This window comes from Myotis nattereri, assembly GCF_964212035.1.
Source record: "Myotis nattereri genome assembly, chromosome: 16".
In the NCBI taxonomy this organism is placed as follows: Eukaryota; Metazoa; Chordata; class Mammalia; order Chiroptera; family Vespertilionidae; genus Myotis; species Myotis nattereri.
This window is the reverse complement of record NC_138091.1, coordinates 56,543,390-56,563,939: the sequence shown is the minus strand read 5'-3', so window position 1 is coordinate 56,563,939 and position 20,550 is coordinate 56,543,390. Positions and strand designations below refer to the sequence as shown.

The 20,550-nt window shown below is 53.3% G+C and overlaps 1 protein-coding gene and 1 pseudogene across 2 annotated transcripts; one reads left to right on the top strand and one right to left on the bottom strand.

Annotated features, from left to right (window-relative positions):
* Positions 1–388: 388 nt before the first annotated feature.
* Positions 389–1,733, bottom strand: LOC308531911 (60S ribosome subunit biogenesis protein NIP7 homolog; annotated as a pseudogene). Its single transcript has 2 exons — positions 1,601–1,733; positions 389–898 (listed from the first exon to the last, which is right to left on the bottom strand). The product of its transcript is annotated as a 60S ribosome subunit biogenesis protein NIP7 homolog (transcript).
* A 200-nt stretch (positions 1,734–1,933) lies between these two features.
* On the top strand, positions 1,934–19,628 carry RAB40B (RAB40B, member RAS oncogene family). The gene is made up of 6 exons (XM_081110479.1): positions 1,934–2,155; positions 14,964–15,024; positions 16,099–16,159; positions 16,870–16,947; positions 17,665–17,887; positions 18,836–19,628. The coding sequence occupies exons 1-6, from the start codon at positions 1,993–1,995 to the stop codon at positions 19,108–19,110; spliced, it is 861 nt and encodes a 286-aa protein (XP_080966605.1). The 5' UTR covers positions 1,934–1,992; the 3' UTR covers positions 19,111–19,628.
* The last annotated feature ends 922 nt before the right edge of the window (positions 19,629–20,550 follow it).

The following is a 20,550-nucleotide window of genomic DNA, read 5'->3' as shown; positions in this document are numbered from 1 at the left end:
ATACAGCAATATCTACCTTTCTAGTATTAATAAGAAAACCTGTTGTGTTCTTACCATGTGTTCAGACAACAGTGTTATCAAAGATTACAATAGCTATTCTTGTCCTCAATTCCAATGATTTAGAATCTTTTACTGAAAATAAGAAGCCCTCTGATTAAAATATAAAACACGATATTCTATTTAGTAACAAACACAAACACCTGAAATGCCATTTTTGACCCATTTCTGCTTCATAAGAATCCAGCCTGCATTTGTCCGTATTAAACTAAGAGGTCCCTGGAGAGATCGCAGTGTTGACCAAATGCAATATGATGGCGGAGCCTCCACAGACACAGGAAACGAAGTTAGGCCCTTCCACACAGCCATACGTCCGTGCGGTGATTTCATTTTAAGTCAATGTCTCTTCGTGTCGCATATATTCCCCAAAGTCTTCTTGATGAAATACCACAATCGCCATGGGGTCTACTTTCCTACAGTCTGTGTAGACTTTGCTGCCACCCCACAACCCAAAGGGATGTCTGCCATGGAGCACACGACCACTCCTGTACTGAGATGCGTTTTCAGTGGTTCTACCCAGTCCAGATTTTAACACGTGATTCCCATGCAGGTAGGACTGCTCTGCTCCAGGCTTTATCCACACTTGGTACTTGGCATAGGGTGCAAGGTAATCCAGAGCTATGATGTGCAACCGGAATTTGTGGGTCTTAGTGAATTTTCCGAAGCAAGTCCCCAGCGACACTAGCCTGTCACCGGAGATGTTGGCGACCAACTTCAAGATCTTTTCACTCACATAGTACACCTGGTTGGTCGTTGTGCAGCCTGAAACAGTAGGTGCTGTTGGGCCTACCGACCAGCAGCTGAAGGTTCTCCGGGATGGTGTGAGCAAGCAAAAGGAGGACTGGAGGCCGCGTCCGAATGGAGGGGTCCGGCTCTTCAAATGATTCTTTTAAAAAAAAAAAATCAGCTCTAGCCAATTTGACTCAGTGGATAGAGCTATGGCCTGCGGACTGAAGGGTCGCGGGTTTGCTTCCTGGTCAGGGCACACGCCCGGGTTGCACCCCAGTAGAGGGCGTGCAGGAAGCAGCCAATCAGTGATTCTCATCATTGATATTTCTATCTCTCTCTTCTCCCTTCCTCTCTGAAATCAATAAAAATATATACATATTTTAAAATCAAATGATTCTTGGCGTATTTTGACCCAACTGGGAAAGAAGATGTGATGATACAGAAGAGAAAGTGGGCGGGCATTCGCACGAAGATGTTATTGAGATAAACGACCACCTACCTGGTCAGCACTCCGGAGCGGAAGGCAGGCCCAGGCCTGAAGACCGTGGCGCTCTGGACCGGGAGGGAGCCCGGAGCTGGGGGGTCCCCCCTTGTCCCCTTCTCCAGCACCTGCACAGGCACGTGCACACGTACACAGGCGCGCGAGCACACACAGGTACCGCACCCACGGACTTTGAGTCGTTCTGGGACAAGGAAGAGGCCTGAGCAGCCGTGGGGGAACACCGAGCTCGTCCCGGACAGGGACCCCTGGCGCCAGGAGACTTGGCCCGGGCGCCCCGACCTAGGGTCCGCGTACAGAATCGCCCCACCGCACCGGCTGCCGGCCCACGCGGCACAGTAAACGCCCGGCCCGCCCCCTGCTCATCCCGCCCCGCATTGGCTGCCGGATCAGCGTCCCCGCCCCCTGTCACCTCTGGCTCCGCCCCACTCCGTCCCTGGACCCCCATGGCCCCGCCTCCCGTCCACCATTGGCTGCGGCTGTGGTGGGCGTCGGTCTGGAGGCGGAGACCCAAGCAAGATGGACGGGAAAGATAGCCAATGAGCACGCGCAGCTACCTTAGCAACTACGGCCAGCCAATGGCGGGGCGGGGCGGGGCCGCACACTGTCAGGCGGTGGGGGCACGGAGCCCAGCGTTCCGCCGACTGCGGGTTTGCGCGGCGCCTGTGTGCCCCGCCACCTCCTCTGCGCCGTCCCGCGGGCCGGGCATGGGCGCGGGCGCCGGCACCATGAGCGTCCTGGGCAGCCCGGTCCGCGCCTACGACTTTCTGCTCAAGTTCCTGCTGGTGGGCGACAGCGACGTGGGCAAGGGCGAGATCCTGGCGAGCCTGCAGGACGGCGCGGCCGAGTCCCCCTACGGCCACCCGGCGGGTGAGCGCGGGGCGGGGAAGAGCGGGGCCAGGAGAGTGCAAGGCGGGCGGGAGCCTCGGGGGAAGCTCCAGGAGGGCAGCGGGGGAGCGGGGCCGGGGATGGGGGAGGACTTGGGCCCGGCCGGGAGGGAGCGCACCGAGGGTCGGGGAGGAGCGGAGCTGGGTGCGGGGAGCGTGGGGCTCGGGACCGGCCTGTCTCTGCCTGGATCGGGCCCACACTTCGCGGGCGGCTCCGGCAGCACCCCCGTCCCACACGTGGGGGACCCAGGCGGCTCGCGGGGGGCCGGGGGCGGACGCAGATGCGCATCTTCCGTCCTCTCGTCCGGAGGGAGCGAGTGGCTGGGCAGGCCGCGGGAGGTCCTCCCGACCTGGGGGTGACTGCGAGGCGGAGGAGGGCGTGGGGATTTGGAGGGCCCCCCCACAGGGAGGCCCACGTGCGCGCGACGCATTTGGAAAGAATGCGTGGGGTGTGGAGACGGGAGCGGATTCGAGCGTGGGATCCAAGTGGAGCGGGCTCAGGCTTCCAGGCGGCTGCTCTGCGCGTGGGTCGGATGGAAGAGGAGCGAGAGAAGAGCAAGAGGCCTGGTCTGGGGGCTTCTGCAGGGTTCCCGGCGTGACCGAAGGGCCCGTGGTCCAGGTGGACAGGCCTGGGAGCGCAAGGAACCTAAGTGACCCTGGAGAGTGCGGCCCTGGGCGGAGAAAGTGCAAGGGAGTGGGTTCCGGATCGAGGGGAGGCCCGTGGTCCCAGAGCTCCAGGACAAGGGGTTTCCCCAAGGTTTGAGGTTTGACAGCCGCAACCACAAGAGGGGGTGGGCATTAGGAGGGAAAGAAGGGCAGCGGGGAGGAGAGGGCAGTGCGGTGGGCAGACACTGGAGCCAGGAGACTGGAGAGTCAGGGTCTTTGCCCATCGTGAACGGCTGTGCAGTGCAGACTGAGTGGTCGCTGAGGAAACCTGTGCTTGGTCACCTCTGAGCATCCTCTCAGGGGTGCGAACCGCACCTGAGCACAGACCCTGCGGCTCTGCCTCTCACTTGTGCTCTGGGCTTGCGGCCTGGTTCTCGGGGCGCAGAAGAGGGGCCCTGGGAGCGGAGTCTTTCCTTTTTTAATGTGAAGATCTATTTGGCTTTGATAAGAGATCCATGAATTGGGCAGCGTCCCATCTAGCAACCGGCAGGCTGCTGCCAGGGTGGAGGCTTGATGCTGGGTGTGCTTCCGACCCCCCCCAGGTAGGAGAGAATTGAGAACAGTGCAAAGGAGTTTGCACAGCGTGGGGGTGGGGGGGAGGCTCACCAGGAGATAAACAGGATCTGAGGCGAGAAGAAGGAGAGTATGGCCTCTGCTTCAGTAGAGAGAGCAGGGCATCCCTGAAGGGCAGCCGACGTGATAGGACCTTGGATGGGCTACTGGGGGCCAGGGAGGTAAAGAGGGACAGCTGGGCCCTGCCCGGGTGGCTCAGTGGTTGGGCATCGACCTATGAACCTGGTCTTTGATTCCCTGTCAGGTCGTAGGGTCTGGTTGCGAGCTTGATCCCCAGGGTGGGGCGTGCAGGAGGCAGTCGATCCATGATTCTCTCTCATCATCGGTGTTTCTATCTCTCTCTCCCGCTCCCTTCCTCTCTGAAATCAATAAAAATATTTATTTAAAAAGAGTGGGCAGAAGGGAGCATTGGGCTCCTGAGCAAGGGAATAACAGAACACAGGATCATCTTAGGGAGACTGGCCGGGGAGGAGGGTGTGGAGATAGAGCAGGGGGAGTTTGAGACGATGGGCATGAGCTGATGAGGAGAACCTGGACTCATCCTCAAATTGCAATGGACAGAGAATCACCTGGAGGTCCCATGCAGATTCCGATAGATTCTAGAACAGTGTTGTCCGAGATGATGCCATTAGCTACACAGGGCTTTTTAAATTTAAAGTAGTTAAGCCCTAGCCGGTTTGGGCCTAGGGACTGACCGGTCCCAGTGTTTGATTCTGGTCAAGGGCATATGCTTGGGTTATGGGCTTGATCCCCAGTAGGAGGCATGCAGGAGGCAGCCAATCCATGATTCTCTCTCATCATTGATGTTTCTATCTCTTTCTCCCTCTCTCTTCCTCTCTGAAATCAATACAGATATAAATAAGTAAATTTAAAGTAGTTGAAATGGAATGCAATTGAAAGTTTGCATCAGCCACCTTTCCAGGGCTCAGCAGTGACAGCACACGGGTGGCCGAGGTCTGCTGGACTGGGCAGCCCCGAGTTTAAGCTCCAGGAGGGCAGCGGCGGTTGCTCCCCAGCTGGGCCCTCAGGGCTCCGCAGTTGAAGGGAGCAGCCTCCGTGGAGGTGAAGGAATAACACATTCAATGCTGGGGCCTGGCGCTCTTCCAGCCGTGTGGGTTTGAGGGACCGAGCTGTGGGATGCTCTGAATTGCACAGTCGGTGAGTGATGTGGGGCAAACAGAGCTCCTGATGGGTCTGAACAAGGGCTGGACTAAGCTTCCGGTGCATTCCTTTCTTCTTGTTAGGTGACCGACCCAGGACTTCTAAAAACAGGGCTTTCTTCCAAAGTTTATTCCTTGTCACAGATGTGCCCCTTGTGAGTTTTTGATTTATTGAAAGATTCTTCTAGGATTAAGAAAAGAGATGATGAAAAATTGTGAAAAGCAGGAATCCTTTTTTTTAAAGACAGGTTTTACTTCAAAACTGTAGGTGCTTCTGACATTCAAAGGCCAAGGCATTTTCAGCTTACATCTCCGTTCCCCTCCGCCCACCCCACACCTGGGTGTTGTAGCCCGGGTTGTTGTTTTCACGTTGCCAGGTTTATAACACTCACTCGTGTTGTTGCTACAGTGACTGTAATTGCTCGGTAATAATTCACCAGGTTAGGACCAGTCCTGTTTCCATCCGTGTCAGTGGGTTCTTTACTTTGCTGTCCCTCTAATTAGCTAGATTTTCCCCCCCGTCATTTTTCAGGGAGGGCTCATGAGTATTTCCTGAACATTTTCACACTTGAGAATGTCTAGTCCATTGTCTTTATCTTTGAATGATAGCTTGGCTGGGTATAATATTCTTAGGTTATATCTTTTTCCCCTCAACACTTTGTGACTATTGTCCCGCTACCTCCTTGTCATTGGATGTGCTGTGGTGAAGCCTGAGGTCAGCTGATTTTCCCCCCATGTGGGCGATTTGCCTTTTCTTCCTGAATTTCTGAAGAATTCTTTCTGTTGTTTCATAGTCTGTTAGTTTAACTAGACCGCGTCTCAGAGATGAATAATTGGTATTGAACTTCTAGTATGCTCTGTACTCTTTGAATTTTGCAGAATCCTTTTTCAGTTTCAGAGAAATTTATTTAAATGTCCCTAAAACATCTTCTGTTACATTGGTTGGTGTTTTTACTTGAGGGGCACCAATTGTACCAGGTGTACCTGTTAATAATGCGGATATTTTTTTTCCATAGATGGAGTTATACATATGTTGATATAAATGCGATTTGATAGTATGCTATTTTGTTGTATTAACAACAAGCTTCAAAACTTCATATGTCAAATTTTCTGAAGGTGTTAACATCATAGATATTTTTACACTTAAAAATGTCAAATTTCATGTCAAAAAAAGAACATTTGCAGGAAGTTTTAATTCATCACTTTATTTTAAAGAAAATTGTTGATGAAAGTTATTGTATACTTTGGGAAGCTTATGGTGAACATGCTCCATCTCAAGACACTTGTGAGCGCTGGTTTAAATGCTTTAAAAGTGATGATTTCGATGTGAAAGACAAAGTACATCCCGGTCAACCAAAAAAGTTTGAAGACCAACGATGACAAGCATTATTGGATGAGGATGTGTGTCAAACTCAAAAACAACTTGAGGAAAGATTAAACATTGCTCAGCAAACAATTTCCGATCGTTTACAAGCAATGGGAAAGATTTTAAAGGAAGGAAAATGGGTGCCACATCAACTGAACGAAAGACAAATGGAAAACCAAAAAGTTATCGTAAAATGTTTCAACGGCATGAAAAAAGGTCTTTTTTGCATCGAATTGTGACTGAGGATGAAAAGTGGATTTATTTTGAGAATCCCAAATGCACAAAATCACGGGTTGATCCAGATCAAGCATCAACATTGACTGCAAGGCCAAACCGCTTTGGAAAGAAGACAATGCTCTGCGTTTGGTGGAATTAGAAAGGTGTGGTGTATTATGAGCTTCTAAAACCAGGTGAAACCGTTAATACTGATTGCTACCGACAACAAATAATCAATTTGAACCACGTTTTGATCGTAAAATGACCAGAATGGGCCAGAAGACACGGCAAAGTAATTTTGCTTCATGATGACACACCATCACACACTTCGAAACCAGTTAAAGACACGTTAAAAGATCTTGCCTGGGAAGTGTTAACCTACCCACTGTATTCACCAGACCTTGCTCCTTCAGATTCCCACTTGTTCGGGTCGATGGCACACGTACTTTCTGAGCAGCACTTCAAAACGTACAAAGAAGTAGAAAATTTGGTCTCTGAATGACTTCCCTCAAAACAAGAAAAGTTCTATTGGGACGGTATCCACAAATTACCTGAAAGATGAGGGAAATGTGTAGCTAGCGATGGACATTACTTTGAATAAAGCACTTTTGATGTTTCTCTTGAAATTATCGTGTTTTCTTTGGATTACAAAATCCATATTATTAACCGGTTAATAGTTAATTCACACTATTAACCAGTTAATAATAAATCTGCATTTTAACCTGTTAATAGTAATCCGTATCATTAACTAGTTAAGAGTTAATCCGCACTATTAACTGGTTATTAATAAATTCACATTATTAACTGGTTGAGTTAATCCATATTATTAACCGGTTAAGAGTTAATCTGCACTATTAACTGGTTAATAGTTCATCTGCATTATTGACCGTAATGATGCGGATTTTGTAATAAAAGAAAAGATGATAATTTCAAGAGAAACATCAGAAGTGCTTTATTCAAAGTAATGCCCATCGCTAGCTACACATTTCCCCCATCTTTCAGGTAATTTGTGGATACTGTCCCAATAGAACTTTTCTTGTTTTGAGGCAAGCCATTCAGAGACCCAATTTTCCACTTCTTCATACGTTTTGAAGTGCTGCTCAGCAAGTGTGTGCGCCATCGATCGGAACAAATGGTCATCTGAAGGAGCAATGCAACAAAACAGCATACATATCAAATCACATACATATCAACATGTGTGTAACTCCATCTATCGAAAAAAATCCGCATTATTAACCAGTACACCTAGTGTTAGTTTTCTATTGCTGCTGGGCAATTTCTCACCAACTTAGTGGCTTAAAACAACACAATTTTATTAACTTACAATCCTAGCGGTCAGGAACCAACACAGCCTCGCTGGGCTAATATCAGGTGTGGGCAGCACTCGGGGCTGTCTGTTCCCTGCCTTTTCCAGCTTTTGGAGTCAGCCTGCATTCCTCGTCTTACGGCCCCTTCTTCCCCCTTCAACCAGCAGTGCTGGTTGAGTCTTTCTCAGTTCACATCACTCTGACACTGACTCTGCCTCCATCTCCACTTTTTAAAACTCTGACACTAAATGCTGCTACCTCTTCCCTCTCAAATTTCCCCCCTAGCATGAGACTCTGTTTCCTCTCACTGCTTTCTCCTGGCTGTTTCTTCAGCTTCTTTTCCCAGCAGGAAAATCCCATCTCTCTTTCTCAGTTTCTATAATAATATCTCCCCCTTATTGATGGTGTAGAAGAATCATCTCCTGAGACAGGTTACATTCGTAGGCCCAGAGAGGGTGAGTAACTCCCTCAAGATCACACAGCATACGTGTAAGAGCCCAGTGGGACAGGGTGGCTGGCTCTGGGCCCTACTCTTGATCACACCCCCTGTGGCCCCTCTGGTTCAGAAAAGGCTCAGAGAGGTGGCTTTTTCCCCTTGAGGAGCATTGAAACGTCTCTCCTTAAAGTGACCTCGGTTTCAGATTCTTGTCCTTTCTCTTTGCCTTTGACAAACCTCCACCAAGAGATGCAGGCACCCTCCCCGCTGCCTCTGCGATGCTGCAGACAGTGGTGCATTTGCCAGTTTTATGGCTATGCTGTCGGTTTCCCTTGGCAACCACTTGAAGATTTAAAGCACGATTTTTCAAGTCATCACTTCAGGTTTGACCTGAGAGTTGCATCATATCTTACCCTCTTCTTTGCAGTGTAATTCCTTAAAGAAGAGATGGTAGATGGCCTTCTACTCTCTACCCCCAACAGGACCACGTGTGAACACACAGTACATTTGTAATGCATTTGGGGTTTTTTAAATTAAGTCATACATACGTCTATGTATTTGAAAACAATAATAGTGCATTTGTATCAGCTTTTCTCTTTAAATGCCTTTCATGTTTCTCTTTCAAAGTCTCTCTCCCTTCCGTCCTGTGGGGTCTCCTTTCTGCAGGGTGACCACCCCTTTAGTCTGACTCCTAATCCCTGCAGCCCCCAACCCGGGACGAGCCTGATTTCAGGTGATGGGCAGGGAGAGGCTCAGAACTGGGAGCCCCGGTTTCTCCAGGGAGGAGGTCAGCCCCTGGGCTGGACGCCCACCCACCCAGCTCTGTGTCCTCTGTGGCTGGCACTGGGCACCGCGGTGGCTGCTGAGTGGACATGGCTGAGCAGGCACAGCCGGGTGGTTCTACCATCTACACCTGCTCACCCCTCACCAGCCCTGGCTGTTCAGGTGGAGAGAAGCAGCAGGGGGCCATCACCCAGAGCACCTGCGGGCTGTGGGCCGAGTGGGAACCTTTGTTTGGAACCCTCTCCCCAGGCTTCTTCAGCTTAACTGGCTGCAAAGAGTGAATTGTGTAGAAGCAAAACCTGGGGAGAACGCAGTACCCCAGGGGCTGTGCTCAGTAGGTGAGCATTGCCCCACGAACCAGGGAGTCCCGGTTCAATTCGCAGTTTAGGGCACATGCCCTGGCGGCAGGCTTGATCCCCAGTGTGGGGCGTGCAGGAGGCAGCCGATCAATGATTCTCTCTCTCCCTCTCCTTTCCTCTCTGAAATAAGTAAAAATCTATCTTTAAAAAAATCAGAGATTTAGATTGTATCAGATCCACAAACAAACCACGTCCAAGGTGGTCCTGATGGGACAGCTCCCATAGCAGCTTCGTCTTTGGAGTGGGCTCCACTCAGCTTGCCTGGCCCCTTCCTGGAGGCCTGACCAAATTCTCACTGGACCCAGAGCGCCCTCCTCCATCCTGTCCAGGAGCAAGGGCACCAGTCCACCCACATGTCGCTGCGGGAGCTTCGATGTCTCCGAAGCTGGTCCCACGGTCTGCACCGCCGGCGGAAATGCCACCAGCGTCTGGTCAGCTGCCGGGTCCTGCACGGCCTGTGTGCCCTTGGTGCCCAAGACACTACACTTTGGGGTTTTTGAAGCGGGTCCGTGCCCCTGTGTTTGTAAACAGTCACCTCTTCCCTTCCAGGGGTGCCGTGCGCCCCACTTTAAGGACCTGGCGATGAGTCGGCCGTCGCTGTCCTCTGAGCCACCTCCTCCTCTGCCAGCAACTGCTTTCCCAGGGCCCCACTGTGCCTTGCAGTTTGGTGGTTTCTCCCAGTGGTTCTGCGTTTGCTTCATCTTGTGAAGTGAGAATGTGGCAGCCAGGGGGGCTGGGTTGGCACCAGGGGGCCGCAGGCTGACCAGCTGAAGTTAGGCACACACGCTACAGTGGCAGAGATTCTTTATTTAAGATGTTTTATTGATTTCAGAGAGGAAGGGGGAGGGAGTGAGAGAGAGAAACATCAATGATGAGAGAATGACGGATCAGCTGCCTCCTGCACGCCCCACACTGAGAATCCAGCCCGCAACCCGGGCCTGTGCCCTGACCGGGAATTGAACTGTGACGTCCTGGTTTATAGGTCAACGCTCAACCACTGAGCCACACCAGCTGGGCTAGAAATATACTTTATGCTTAGATATAATATACTTTACACATGTAATATACATGCATATATGCAGGCATATATATGTAGAACTACATATATACATACAACTTGTTTTGTTTTTATTCTTTGATTAAAGGCAAGAACTTTTTGACGGCTTTGTCACGGAAGAAGCAGGTTGTTTTGTCATTTTTAGTTCTGTTGATCTGCACAGAACATGCAGCTGCTTCCGTGGTCCTTCAGACGGCATTGTTTGTGTGACACCGTGCTTTCCTTTCACAAGCTGTGATCGTGATCATGACGTGTCTGAGAGCTGGGCCTTGCGGCGTGAGTTTCCTTACGTGGACTGGGTTCCAGGCCTTGATCTGTCTTGAACGCAACTCACAGCTTCGAGTCCAGTATCCAGGCCCCGTTGGGGTCCGGCAGCCCTGCAGACGTGGGGCCTTCGTGATGGGGGACTTACGTGACTCGTGTTCTGAGACGCCGCGGGTGGGAGTGAGGGGCTGACCCGCTTCTGGAACCTGACGGGAGGGAGCCGGTCAGGGGCCCCGGCCTTGGGGGCGGCTGCGCTGTGCCGAGGCTCAGGGGCTGCGTCACTGCCCAGCAGTCCCGGCCCCGAGACTCTGTGCCTGGCTTCTAGATCTTTCCATGGATGCCCTGGTTTCCGGCCTGGCACCACTGCAAAGGGTCATCTCTTGGGAGACGTCCCATAGCTGCTGGCGGAGAACCGCACAGGCCTGACCCACGGCTCCTCGCGCCGACAGTGAGCTCAGGTCACTCTGGGCTCCAGCCTCTCGCAGCTAATAATTAATGGATCCCCCTCCCCCAGACGTGACTCAGCCGAGTCTGCTCATGAATTTGAATCATATGGTGACTCGTGACAGGACTGGCATTTTGTTTGATTAAAAATAAAAGCAAGAGCTAGTTTACAGAGGTAGAGTCATAAATGCAGCCAGGTCATGAGGAGAGGGAGGCACCGATGAGAAAAACCAGACGGAGAAACAAGCAGGGAACACATGCTCCTTTTCAGAAAGGAGACGGCAGCGTCTGCACAGAGCAGGGTAGCTGCTCCAGGAGTGGGTTCCCATATGATGGACACGTGTCAAATCCCTGTCCTGTCCCAGTCCCCCGAGGGGCGGGCGCTGGGCCGGGCTGAAGCTCCCAGCCTATCCCGGGCCCCTTCCTCCAGCCCTTCCCCCCTCCTCCAGCCCCTCCACCTGTTGCCCTTCCCATCCCAAAAGCCAGGCAGAGTCCGTTTCTGGGCAGGACATATGTACATGTATATTTTTTAGGTCAAATTTACATGATAGAAAAGAATCATTTTAAAGGGAACGATTCAGTGGCAGTTAGTGCATTCAGTCTCGATGAATCCCCACCCTCTAATTCCAGAACATTACCCTCGTCCCGTCCCTGGGAACCGCCCGTCTTGCATCTGATATTTCAGTTCAGCATAAGGTACGTTCCTCAGCCTGGTCCATGTGCTCAGTGGTTGACTATCGGCCCATGTCCGGAGAGGTCACCAGCTCCATTCCTGGTCAGGGAGCGTGGAGGAGGCAGCCCGTCGATGATTCTCTCACCTATGTTTCTCTCTCTCTCTCTCTCTCTCTCTCTCTCTCTCTCTCAAATCAGTTGAAACATTTAAGTAAAAAAGATACATTAATCAAAAGTTAGGTTCTCAAAGACAATATGTTCGTAAATAGCATTTAACCCACATTTACACCGTAATCAAACCCTCTTCGGTCTGGTGCCCTGTGGCTGCTGCCTCGCTAAAATAGAAGCGAGCAGGTGGTGGAGGAATGGAAATAGATGCCTGAATTATTTATTCTTCCTGCGGAGCTAAAAGCGTATTGACCGGCTGGGCATTTGGGGTTTCCTTTTTTTATTTTATTTTTTTTAAAGAAGGCTAAAATTATCTCTCTTCTTGTCTCTTATTCTGACTCACTCAAACATTCTGACAGGCTTTGTTCTGGAAGCTTTCGTGTATTTTTATTTCATTTCTGATGGACAGAGTTCTTGGTGAATGAGTTGAGGACCGCGTTTGTGAGTTATATTTTCTGATCCTGACACTGACGTGACGCCTTTCAAAAATGCCAGGTCCTGCCGGCCGCTGTCGCTTAGGGGTTATAGCGTCGTCCCACGCACAGAGGGTTGAGGGTTTGATTTGAGATCAAGGGCGCATGCCTGGGTAGACTGAAGACACCTCAGACATCCAAAGACTCAAAAGCCACCTTCTACGCACCCTTCTCAGGGAAACCGCAGAAGGCATAAGCCCAGAGGGGAGACACGGGGTCCAGGAGAGAAGGGAGGGCCAGGAGAGCCGCTCCCAGTGCGGGGGAAGCAGGACAGACAGCAGGACAGACGCTCTGCCGAGATGCCCAGGAAGGCTGGGAGTGCTGAGAGGAGGCGTAGAGGTAAACGCGGAGGAAACTGAGCAAATAAACAGGCTGTTTTTAACTCCCGTGAAGACCAAGGTTTGTACATGAAGGAAAATTAAAACACAGCATCCCACAGGGTCCAGCTGTGGGTAGCGTTTACTTGGTCACATTGATGTAAAATCGAACATTGATCTGGCTGAAGTTGCAACATAATTATACTGAGTGTGAGCGTGACAGAGGCAGAGAGACAGAGTTAGAGTGAAGGCAGGTGGCGTGTCAGGAAAGCGAACACATTTTCCCCTTCAGGGTGGGCAGTCAGTTAAGGTCTGAAACGGAAAGTCAGGAAGTTGGAATATAAGCATGTTGTTTACAGATTTGGAGACACAGAGCTTAGAATGGGGGGCACACAGGTGGGTGCAGACAGGGGGGCGGGGCTTGGGGCCTGCCGTCTCCCATACTAAATCCCAGAACCAGCTGATGCTGGAGGCCCTGTGTATCCACGACTTTGATGAAAAGAAAAACCAAATATAGTTTTAGAAACGCAGAGGTGCCCAAAAGACCACCAGCAATGAATTTTTATATTTACAAAAAGTTTTTAAAAAAACTTTTGGGACCTAAAAAAGCAAGTACACGAGGGCACTTTCTAAATCAAAGACGTGCAAGACAAAAAGGAGCCACCACGAAAAAGAGCCAAAGCAAAAATTTAAAAAATGAACCATCTCTGCAGGCCCTGGAGGGTGAGGGTCCCTCTGCCTGTCGGGACGCAGGAACCCCACAGCCCATGTTACCTCCAGACTCAAAAGCAGACTCCCAAGTGCATCCAGTGCTTCCTGTCGACGGGGGAAATCCCCAGCATTCCGAAGGGAAGCGGAACGTTTCCCAAAATATGTTTTCTAGCGACTTCAAAGTTAACGGGCTAAATATGAAGTTAAGGTTCTATTCACGACATATGTACATATAGACCCTATTTACGTGTTCTATGCAGTCATATATGCTATTTAGTGTGTGTGTGTGTGTGTGTGTGTGTGCATCTCTCACTAGCATGCCCCGGGGCTGGGGGGAAGGCCTTGGTAGTCAGTTGCTCCAAAGAGTAATTTCGCAGAGTCTGAAGCTACTGAGCTAAACTTTCTGCAAAATCTATGCTCAGTCCCAGCAACCTGGGTGCCGCGCCCTGGAATGGGGAGCTGAACCTGTTGTCACCCCCACAAGGCACGTCGTCTTACCCTCAACCTGCTTTACAGGCAGGAGACGTTAGCCCTGGCTGGTGTGGCTCAGTGGTTGAGCGTCACCCGTACACTGGAGGGTGGCTTCCAGGTCAAGGGCACATACCTGGGAAGGTAACCAATCAGTGTGTTTCTCTCTCCTCCCTCTCTCCCCCCCCCACCCCCTTCCACTCTGAAATCAGTGGATAAACATCCTAGGGTGAGGATTAACAACAACCGAAAAGACAGGAGACTTTATGAACTGGACATTCTTTTTCTCATAGCTCTTTTGGTGTGTGTGTGTCGGGGGGGATAGTCTAACATTCTAGATCTTTCCAGGAAGCACAGGTTAAGCCCTTGAAAATGACCCCGTCTTTCCTATGGCAATTTGGAGGAGCCGTTCACCCACGGCAGGATCCCTCCAGGGCCAGCCCCTCTCTCTCCCTCTCTGGCTGCCTCCCTTCGGCACTCACCCCCAGAGGTCTAATTCTAACGCAGCAGCTTTATTTGCGCAAACATTCAAAGTGGGAGCGCATCCTGTCCGTCCGGAGAGTCTTCACAGCCGGCTCCTCAGGGTGTGAGTGCTTTGGGGACGGGTGCTGAGCCCATCAGCGAGGCAAGGCCAGCTCCACAAAGCCTCTGCGCTTGCTAAGCAGCCGGGTCCTGTCTGGGGACGGGCTCTCCTTGCTCCCCTCGTCGCCCACCAGGGCGCATTCTCACCCACAGATGCGGAGACTCCTCTGTGCACACAGGAGGTTCTCAAGGAGCAGGAACCTGGCTTCTGGCTGGATGGGGAGGAACAGTTCTCCTTCTCGGAAATGATTATTGTGGGTTTTTTTCTTCTGATCTTAGAAGAAATACATGCTCATTGAAGAAAACATGCCCTTGAAAACAGAGAAAGTTTCTTTTTTAAGTAAAAAGTATCCAAATTCTGCAACCCAGAGACTTCCATGCACACACACACGCACACACACACACGCACACACACACACACGTCTGTGCTTGCAGAGCTGCGATAGAGTTTCCTATCTGACTTCACATTCTCCATCGTTTTACTTTACATCCTCAGGGTGATAATTTGAGGGAAACCTCTCAGTCTTTTAGCCCCTTGGGTGAGAGGCGGGGGCGCGGATGGGCAGGGGGTGCGGGGGAGAGGGCCGAGCCATCCGGGGAGACCCACAAGCAGGGTCCAGCCCCCCAGCCTGTACACCGTGCCTCTGCATGGAGAGGGTGAGAGTCCTGTCTCCCCAGCGGGAGAGTGAGGCCCCCACGCCCTGTGGGGAGGATAACTGTGGGGACACTGCAGCCAGCTCCCACTGAAGCCGCCCACCCTCTTCCACAGGCATCGACTACAAGACCACCACCATCCTGCTGGACGGGCGGCGGGTGAAGCTGCAGCTCTGGTGAGTCTGGCGCCCGCCTGGACCCTGAGCAGGCCCGGCCCTCCGCGCTCGGACTGCACCCGGGGAAGGTCCTCTCCCTTCCCGCCCGGCCCAGGGCTCTCTGAAGGAGGGGCTGACCCCTTGTCCGGCCTGAAGCTTTGACCCTGGTCCAGGGGAGGGGAGCCCTGGGCCTTGCGGGCCCTGCTGTCTGCCATGAATCTGTGGCCCAAACCTCCCTGGGGCTCAGAAGGCCTCGTAGCAGCGGCTCCAAGTTTTCTTCCGAATGTCCCCCACCTTAACCGCTGTCAAACAGGCCCTCGGCTCCCAGTCCTGTTTCTGGTTTGAGTGGTCCCTCCACGCCCCCCCCAACCCCCCCGCCAAGGCTCCATGGGACCCTGGAGTCATCCTGGACACCCACGCGGGAGCCCCCCGCCCCCGGCAGGGCACAGGAGGCCAGGTGAACTGTCCACACGTTCTGGCCATTCTGGCCGAGGCAGGCCCCAGGGCAGAGCTGGGCATCCATCCCTCAGGGTCGCTCTCCTCACCCACAGACCTTCTAGCAGCCCCGCCTGCGGGCAAGGCCTGAGGCTGTGCTGGGCTGATTGGGGTTCTGGTGATTGGCTGCTCCCAGCCTCTGGCCTCTCGAGCCCGGCCCTGCTCCCTGAGTCTGGGGGAAGGTCACCTGTGGGTCCGACTTCATATGATTGACTCAGAGTTAGTGGAAGCCAAGGGATCCCGCCAAATCCTTCGACCTACACCCTGCCCCCCCCAGACTCACATCCCTCACAACACAGCTTTATCTCCAGATTCCACGTCATTTTAGAAGCTTACACTAGATTTATTTAAATATCAGAATTAGGGTGTTGAAACCTGTCACTAATTTTTCTAGTTTGGCTTACAGAATGACAACTAGAAAAGAGCATAAGCCCAGGACATTCCGATGTCCAGGTCCCTCCAGGGGACGAGGTGACCGTTCGTTGGGGTCTCGGACTTTCAGTGGCACGGTCACCGGCTGATGAGGGTCCCAAGTTCGGTGCCCGCTGGTCAGGAAGAAGCAGCAGTGCCTCACCTGTCCCCAACACCTTTTCCTTACAGGGACACGTCCGGGCAGGGGAGATTCTGTACCATCTTCCGCTCCTACTCGCGGGGCGCACAGGTAACCCCCGAGCGGGAGGTCGCGCTGACATGTGGGATGCTCTTTCATGTTCAGCTCTCTGTATAAACTGAGGCCTGAGTCTATGGAGGGTTTGGTGGCCCACAAGCCTTTGTTGGCACCAGGGCTGTAGTGTGCACGTGCATGTGTGCATTGTTCTATGCATGTGTGTGTTCATGCACATGTGCGAGGCTGCCTATACATGCACAGGCGTATACATGTTGCATACCTGTATTTGCATGCATGTGTGTTGTTGTACATATGTGTGCTTGTACACACACTGCATGCAGGAGAGTTGTGTGTGCACATACATGCTTGTACAGGTACATACCTGTGTTGGTGTAAATGTCCCTGTGTGTGCATGGCTGTGCATGTGCATGTGTGTGTACCTGTGTTCATGGTCCTGTGTGTGTCTGTCCTCCTGAGCTGGTGCGGCCCGGGCTCCCCACGCCTGTGTCCTGGAGCAGCTTATGGACGTGGGGAATTGCGTTCTAGTCCCCAGCCCACCTTGATGTCTGAGGGCTCAGCAATGAGCTTGTGAAATAGTGGAAATAACCACATAACTGCTGCGTCTGGTGGATAAATCCAGACAAGCCTGTGTCAGAACAAGCGTGATGGTAGTGGCTGTTGTGAGTCTGTTACTGTGTGGCCCTCACGCGGCTGCGCAGCCCGGAGCTGTGCCTGTGGTGAGGTCAGCTGGTGCCTCTCCCCAGGGGGTGATCCTGGTCTACGACATCGCGAACCGCTGGTCCTTCGACGGCATCCACCGCTGGATTAAGGAGATCGATGAGGTGTGCCTCGGAGCACAGCGCTCCCTCCCTGTGGGTGCGAGGTGTCGGGCTGGGGACGGGGCGTGTGGGCCAGGGCACCAGGCTTCAGCCCAGGGAGGATGTGTCACCTCCCAGCACGGGAGCCGCCCTGATGCAAGAACCGGCAAGCTCAGGAGTCCGGCCCTGCACGTGGTCTGGTGGGTTCACGGGCAGTGACGGGCTGCTGCCTGCTGGCACCCTGACCAGCCCACTGCCCCTGGGGACATGGAGTGGCGGGGACCACACCCACTGTCTTAGCTTCCTGCTGCTGCTCTAACAAACCTTAAACCAGGCGGCTTAAAGCTGCACATTAGTTTCCTCACGTTTGGAAGCCAGAAGTCCAAGAGGAAGGGTGGGCAGGGCCGCGCTCCCTCCTAAAGCCCCGGAGGAGGCTCCTGTCCGTCTCCTCCCGCTTCTGTGGCAGCCCCGGGCGCTCCTGGGCCTGGAGAGGCATCCCTGTCTCCACTCTGTGGCCACCGGCCTTCTTCCCCGTGTCCTCTCCTCTCACAAGGACACCGGTGATGGGGTTCAGGGCTCACCCCAACGACCTCATCTCTACTAATTACATCTTCACACGCTCTGAAGTTCTGGGCCCGTCTAAACTGGGGGGCACGCCATCTCCTACCCAGTACCCCTACAGTGCCAACAGCAGAAGCTCGCACAAGTACCCACTTCCCTTGCCTTCCTTTCGCCCTCTAGCACGCTCCCGGGGTCCCGAAGATCCTGGTGGGAAACCGCCTGCACCTGGCCTTCAAGCGGCAGGTGCCCACGGAGCAGGCCCAGGCCTACGCGGAGCGTCTGGGTGTCACCTTCTTCGAGGTCAGCCCGCTGTGCAATTTCAACATCACCGAGTCCTTCACGGAGCTGGCCAGGATCGTGCTGCTGCGGCACGGGATGGACCGGCTCTGGCGGCCGAGCAAGGGTAGGCTGAGCTGTCCCCAGCCCGGGCGCTGCGCACCCTCCCAGGGCCGCCTCGGGCCGCCCTTCCCGTTCCCAGGGCATGACTGTGCTGACTTAGAGGGAAGCCATGGGTACAGCTCTATCTGGCCGCACGGGAGACTGCGGAAATCTGTACGTAGGCAGAGGCGGACGCATTTATCGTAAGGTAGCCGCAGGAGTCCACGCTGAGCGGGGGTTGTGCCTGAGCAGGACCCCCAGTCTGTGAAGGGGGACCCCCTAGGCCAGCACTGTGGCTTCCACGTGACCTTCGACCTTCCTGCAGATGGCTTTGGGAAGAGCTTATCACATGAGGAATAATTCCCTTTCCCCTTTGTTTATAAAGAGAGGAACTTGAGAAATAGAAGTGCATAGGGTTTTTTTTTTTAATATATATTTTTATTGATTTCAGACAGGAAGGGAGAGGGAGAGAGGGATAGAAACATCAGAGATGAGAGAGAATCATTGATGGGCTGCCTCCTGCACGCCCCACACTGGGGATCGAGCCCACAACACGGGTATGTGCCCTGACCAGGAATCAAACCATGACCTCCTGGTTCACAGGTTGATGCTCAACCACTGAGTCACACCAGCTAGGCAAGGGTCTTTTTAATAGAATGTAACTGGCAGTGGGATGTATATTAAAATTCCTGAGGAGACCTCCTGGGACATCATCCCTCCCCATCACCTCTCAGACCTGAGGGAGAGATGGTGGCCTCTCGGGTTTTGGGGGACAAACTGAGTTTAGGTGATGAAAGCAGATGGCTCTCTCCGAGTCCTGCCAGAGGCGGCACATGGGCACACGGGGAGCGTCAGCCCTGGTTTTCCTGGCCCGTCCACCCCAGGTCCTGGGAACGGTGGTGGGTCGGTGGGCCGGGCTGCCTTGAGGCCGGCGGCAGGGACCGCCTGAGCGTGGCTTCTCTTCCTTCCCCAGTGCTGAGCCTGCAGGACCTGTGCTGCCGGGCAGTGGTGTCCTGCACCCCCGTGCACCTGGTGGACAAGCTCCCGCTCCCCCTGGCCTTGCGAAGCCGCCTCAAGTCCTTCTCCATGGCCAACGGCCTGAACGCCAGGATGATGCACGGCCGCTCCTACTCCGTCACCGTCACCGCCAGCTCGGCCAAGAGGAGCAGCCTGCGCAAAGGCAAGGCGGCCCGGCCGCCCCAGAGCCCGCCCCAGCGCTGCGCCAGGAGCAGCTGCAAAGTGTCCTAGGAGGCGGGAGCGGGCGCACACCGCAGACTCCGGGGGACTCCGGCCGTCCCACGGGAGCCAGGAGGCCACACCAGGGCCGAGAAGCACTGGCCAGCCCTCACGGCGACCGCGCCGCTCCGAGCAACGAGGACCCACGCCACGGTTTGGCGTTGATGTTTCCACGTGGATGTGCATGACGCTCTTGTGTTAGACGTGTGTTCATAAAGGGGAGATTGGTGCTCTGCTTGCCTCTTACTACCATGCAGTTCGAATGTTATTGATGCCGCAGTTGCGGTGCAGACGTTTCCCTTAGCACAGCTGCTTTGGTGAGAATGGTGATGTGCGTGTCTGCGTGTCAGTCCAGGGGACCCCGGCAGCGACGCCAGGGAACGTGGAGCGGACGCGAGGAGGGAGGCCTTTTTGTAAACCCCCTTCTTAACTAATTTATAAACGCTGCGGACGCATCTGGGATTATGGAAAGCTGATCCGTCCCGCTTCTGTACAAAATGGGTTTGATAAAGTTTTTGCTATGTTATTTACTACGTTTTGGGATTAGTAAGTGATTTATATGCACATTTTTTTCTGTCAAACTACTTTTTTTTTTTGTATAAAATGTTCCACAGGTTATGAAGCAGAGAAAAGAAAATGCCAAAGATACCTCTGGTTGTGTCGAACCCAGAGCAGCTACAGCAGAGTTGGGTGGGCAAGGCGCCCATCGGAGAGCGTCTCGGGCGGGAAAAGGGGGGCACGGGCGCGGGAGGACGCAGTAGCAGGCTAGCCGGTTTGCCTGCTCTCTCATCGCCGGGTCTGAGTGTATTTACAGCCCTTTACTTCCTCGCTTCACCACCTGGTTCAGGCGCCGTGCAGGTACGCGGCGTTGGCACCAGGGCTCCACTCCTGAACTGTGACATCTACTGAAAAAGGTTCCTTTTCCTGGAAAGAAATGCAGGGCCAGAAAGAGGGGAGCACAGTTGGCCTTGAACAATGTGGGGTTGGGGCGCCGACTCCCACGCAGGTGAAATCCATGCGTAACCGCAGGGGCCCTCTGAATGTGCAACCCTCCAACGACACTGCTTACCTCCCCGGGCTCCCTGGACACGGCCTGTGATCGGGCGGTTCCAGCCATATTCTTCAAGGGCCTCGTGGGACGAAGGGCGCCGTCTGGTAAGACCCGGGAGGTGCCCTTCCGATCACGGTGACACAAGAGCACGGCTGACTTTGCAAAGGGCCTCTCGTTCCTGGCAGGACCTGTGAGCTGTCGCCCTGCAGCAGCCGGAGGTTAGAAGGAAGGATTAAAAAAATAACACGCGTTGAGATGTCCTCCGTTTCTATAAATGGTTGGTAGAGTTTTAGAAATTCAAGGAGCCCTAGAACTGGGGGCAACCTTTACTCAGAGATGGTGAAACAGGCCCAGAGAGGAGAAACGAGATGGGCACGGAAGGTCGGAAGCCAGCCGTGACG